The sequence below is a fragment of the Dendroctonus ponderosae genome, unplaced genomic scaffold (assembly GCF_020466585.1).
Source record: "Dendroctonus ponderosae isolate FM_Combo_2020 unplaced genomic scaffold, Dpon_F_20191213v2 Dpon_F_20191213_5, whole genome shotgun sequence".
Lineage (NCBI taxonomy): Eukaryota > Metazoa > Arthropoda > Insecta > Coleoptera > Curculionidae > Dendroctonus > Dendroctonus ponderosae.
The window spans coordinates 13,363,562-13,368,633 of NW_026018715.1; the positions used below are offsets into that span (position 1 = coordinate 13,363,562).

The 5,072-nt window shown below is 40.9% G+C and overlaps 2 protein-coding genes across 3 annotated transcripts in view; one reads left to right on the forward strand and one right to left on the reverse strand.

Annotated features, from left to right (window-relative positions):
* LOC109545593 overlaps window positions 1–5,072 on the reverse strand; it is a 23,766-nt gene that overhangs the window by 3,816 nt on the left and 14,878 nt on the right. The window lies entirely within an intron of this gene.
* LOC125504631 lies at window positions 870–3,927 on the forward strand. The gene is made up of 2 exons (XM_048666902.1): window positions 870–1,473; window positions 1,531–3,927. The coding sequence occupies exons 1-2, from the start codon at window positions 1,119–1,121 to the stop codon at window positions 3,156–3,158; spliced, it is 1,983 nt and encodes a 660-aa protein (XP_048522859.1). The 5' UTR covers window positions 870–1,118; the 3' UTR covers window positions 3,159–3,927.

Here is a 5,072-nt window from a genome sequence, read left to right on the forward strand (position 1 = left end):
TAAGATTGGTGTCATTTTGTAATTTTTGTTTGATGATATTTAAAGTTTTATCAACAGGAACGTTAGTGAATAGACTAACAACATCAAAACTTACTGGAATATGGTTTGGATTTATGTCTATATCTGATAATTTTTGTAAAAAATGTTCAGAATTTTTAATATAGGAAGTTGTGTTATTTATTAGGGGATTTAAAATGTTTAAAAGATATTTCGCTAAGGGATGTGTAGGTGAATTTATACTACTAACTATTGGTCGTAAAGGAATATTAACTTTATGAATTTTTGGAACTCTCTAATTTTGATCTAACGTAATCTGTGAATTCATGTTTAAATGTTTTTAAAGTGTTATAAATTTGTCTTTCAAAACGTTCTGTTGGATTTTTGTTTAATTTTGAATAACTTGTCATTTAAAAGTTCATTAATTTTTTGATCATAGATATTATAATCCATGATGACGGTCGCATTATCTTTATCAGCAGGCAAAATTTTGATTGTTTTATCATTTTTTATTGAGCTTTGATTTTATTAAGGTAATTTTTTCAAATTAATTTCTTGAAATGGAAATTCCGTCTTCACAAAAATTTTTGAGGCGAAATACCCAAAAAGAAGTTTGTAAAAAAATGAATCCGCCTCAACAATATAGAACTTACCTAAGAAGAAAACATGTTGCCACTTCATTCATTTTTTTCATTAAAACAACGCAACCGGCGTCTGTCTAATAGTATCTCTTCAGTAAAACCAAAGAAAAAACATTGAACGCGCTGCACCGCTTAAAAGCACTGCTAGCGAACTGACGAATCACTAGACATCACTTCTGTTTCTATTTCCCAACATACGAAAAGTGTGCCGCGCTGTGTCGCTGTATCAATACGGCACGCCGTATCGGTGTCGCTGTGTGAACACCTGAAAATCCACTGTGTTACCCAGGCCTAAAACCTGAACAATTTTTCAGGTTCCTGACGTTGTTCTGCAACTGTTTGCCTCATCCCACTGTTCTACGAGTTTGGGACCTGATTTTCCTGGAAGGAAACGAAGTTCTTCTGCGTACAGCAGTGGCCATCTGGCAAGTGCTGGCGCAAAGAATCCTCTCGGTTCGAACAGCCGATGAATTCTACTGCATGATGGGGGCCTTAACCAGGGAACTGCTCGAATCCAATCTGATTGACGCCAATACGCTGATTAAAGCGATCGTGGCCATCGGGCCGCTGAAGGAGCTGAAGAACTTGAGGGATCATTATTTGTACAATATCACGCCCTGGGGAACGTCGATGCCTCGGCCGGTGGAAAAGCAGATCAGCTTGCATCTGAAGCACAACATTCCGTTGGACATCAGCGCCCTGAAGAAGCAATATTTGAAGCTGAAGCAGCGGCAGCGGCAGGCGCATGTTATTTTTTCTTCGGCGATATCGGGACAGCCGGCTCCTGCCCCGGCCCTTGCCATTAACCATCTTCTAGTAGGGAAGCGAGCTTTAGGTGAGATTTTTGGGTGTAGACAGATTGGGGTTGTTCACCAGGAAACATTTCGTGTAGGTTCTGCAAGACGTCCAGCACCGCCAAAGGGCAGCATCCCGCCAGCTCGTCAAATCCACCCCAGCACCATCCAGTGGAAGGACGCAGAAAAACAGAGCTCCAGCTCCAGTTCGAGCGACACTGAGCTATGCGACGACGACGTGCAGAGTTCTTCCGAAGAAGATGCGAAGCCTCCGAGCCAAAGTCAATTAACCGACAATCCCAGTCCTGGTGATATTAGTTTAAAAAAATGCGACAATACTGAAGGAAACGCTGCCTCTGTAGCTAACAGTTTAAGAGCGTCCCCGGTGAAGCTGATGTCTGACTCAGAGGACGAAAGCGCTGAGTTCGAGCACTTTTTAGCTGATCGTGTCAAGTATCTGAAGGAGAACAATAGTGAGAGTGAGCCGGCTAATGTGAGCGCCAGCAGCCATTCCAGGCGCAATAGTGAGCTGGCGCTGCAAATTATACAGGAGAATTCGATGATTTTACGCAGGATGATGCAGTGTCAGTCGCGACTTTCTCCTTCACCTCCGCTGTATTTTAAGGATGAGGCCGAAGGCGAGTTGAACCCTGCAGAAGCAGTCACTGACCTGCCGGCTCAGAAACAAGACACCGTATACTCTCAGAGTGGGGAAGCAGAAAATTTCCCAGAAAACCCTCAGATTAACTCGCGATTTCACAACATCCTGGAGAAAAGCAAAAGTCTGGACGAGCGCTGCAATCACCTCTTTTATGGCGAGTTTTTGCAGCAGAAGTCTGCCCGACTGGAGGGTTTGCACGAAAGCAAGTCGGAAACGCCACTGGCAATTGCAAGTGATGACCAGCTCAATCCCGCCGGATCCAAGGAAAAGTCCCTGGATAATAGAAAGTCTGGCGAGTTGATTCAACAGAACGTCGAGTTGCTGAAGGCTCTGGCAGCTAATAAGAGCAAAGACCCGCAGCAGGATAGACTGCAGTTGTCCACCAGGCTTATTAAGGAAAACGTGGACTTGCTCAAGTCCATCAGCAGTGAAAAACCGTGCCTCAGCGACTCAAGGGATGGGAATAGTGAACCTTTTAAGGCGGATATTAGGAGTGTTGTTGCGATTTTTGAGGATTCAGCTTCAATATTGGCAAACGAAGCCCTTCAGCCCAACGGGGGACGCTTGGAAGGTGCTGGTGTAACTTTGGACTGTTCTTCCCAGCTTCCTCCTTTGAATGAGAATGACTATCCAGTGCCTGCTCACAACTCATCAGTAGCTGAAGAATTCTCCTCAGTTGATCTGCTGTCTGATTATAAAACTGAAGATTGCGGATGGAATAAGGAAGACGATAAGGACTCAGCCATCAGTGTAAATGGTGGGCAAAGCTCAGAAACTGCAACTTCGCACTGCTTGATCAACTTTGATGACGATTTACCGCTAAATGAGCAGCAGGAGCGATATGCTATTAGCTATGAAAGCTGTGATACACCTTCGACTAGTTTCACCTTGAAAAGTGATCATTTCAGTGCGAGCACTCCAAGCTTCTCGGCTTCGAGGGCGCTTAGTGAGGAACAGTTGAGCCTGAGTAAGTCGCCCAGTCACGTTTTTAATCCGTTCCCTGTTGCCCTCAATTCCAGGCAAAGTAAGGAAGTTCCTTTAAAGCTCGGACTTTATAGGAAGTAAGTTGGAGTTGGCGTATTCAATTGTGCCTGGAACATTAGGACTTGTTGATCCGTTCCATTTGAGTTGCTGTTGTAATTGGTTCCTGATTGTTTCTTATTGATTATTGATGAGTCGAGAAAGTGTCTTTCAAAGTGTTTTTCTCGGTTAAAGAAATGGGTTTGAAAAGAGTTTTTAAAGTGGATTTTTGTTCGCTTTCTCGTCTTTTGAAGATATCAAACTATATACTTAGTACAAAGTTAGGTTACCGTGTAAAATTAGTCGTTGGATGTCTGTGTTGTAATCATCTAGTTACGTTTTTCGCAATTTATACGTCCAAATTCTACTGTATACAACTTATTAAAAACTGGCAAAATTTGCAGGCTTTTGGGACATTTGTCCATGATGTCTTGAAAGCTCAAAAATGTTGCATCGTTCCCGGCCCCGACAGCCTAACTTGTTCGATAGTTTCATAAAAGCTCAAAGTTCTCGATTTCTTATAACTATTATTGTTGCATATAGAACTACTTTAGCCCATGCAGCTGAATGTGATGCGCTTTTAATTAATTTTCCCATTTAAAAAATGGATGATAGCGGTATGGTGTGAAGGATTAATACAATAGTAGCCATAAGTCGTTTCCTGTTGGAAACATGTTAATTGCGCTGTGCCAGTCCATTTGTTCCGACTATTGCCTCTTAATCAAAATGTACTTGATATATTTTCCATAGCGGCTGATAGAATATACTGTGAAACTGTTACTGAAGAAATAAATTGCAATATTTCGATTTTTTCCTTGGTTAGCACTTTATTGGGGAATTGGCCTGGAATCCTGCCCTTCTGAAGACGATTTCTGAGCAACCAAGAGTTTTAGTACTACTAGATAGCATACACTTTGCTCACGATGCGATTTCAATTTGGTTCCATTGAAGATTTTGGGTACCATCATCCTGAGCTTTGAAACTTTGGAGTGTTTCTGAGCGGTTTCTCATTTTTACTTCATAATTTTCAAAAGCGGGTTTCTAAGCACCCAGTTTTGATAGCCAATCAGGAGTTCCAGTCGTTGATAGAAGAAGCTTCGGTCTTTACGAGGCTTAAATTTGGTTCTATTGAAACATTAAGCAGGATCACACTGAATTTTAGAACTTTGGAGTGTTTTTGTGGCGTTTTTCAGTTTTACTTCATCCATTTCTAAAGAGCCTGAGTAAACACAAGATTTAAAAAAAATAACTGCGGGGTTTAGTACTAGATAGCAAAAGCTTGAGTTTAGATGTAGTTTCAATTTGGTTTCATTGAATGCTTTAGCACCATCATGCTCAATTTTTGAACTTTGAGGTGTTTTTGGGCGGTTTTTCATTTTTACATCGCACTTCTCTAAAGACCGTCTCTAAGCAGCCAGTTAAGATATTTAACCGTGGCTTTTAGCAGTAGATGGTAAAAACTTTGCCTGTGATGTGGTTTTAACGTGGTTCGATAGAAAAAAATGGTACCATCATAAATAAATTTCAAACTATGGACAATTTTTGCTCAGTTTGTATTTTCCACAGCCTACTTTTCTATAGACGGTTTTCAAGCTCTTGGTTTAGGTATCCAACTGGGGGTTTGAGTAATCGAAAGCAGAAGTCCCGTTTTCAATGCGATTTGAATTTGGTTCCATTACATACATTGGTACAATCATAGTGAATTTTAGAACTTTATAGTGCTTTTGCGCGGTTTTTCATTTTTTCATTGATCTTCTCTAAAGATCGTTTCTAAGCATTTAGATTAGATGTTTATCCCAAGCTTTTACCAGTGGATTGCTCTTGATGAAGACTTAACTTGGTTCGAAAAAAATGATTGGTACACCATTTTTAAACTGTGGAGTGTTTTGGCACGGATTTTCATTTTTACTTCATTCTACTCAAAAGAACATTTATAAGCACCCAGTTGAGATATTTAAG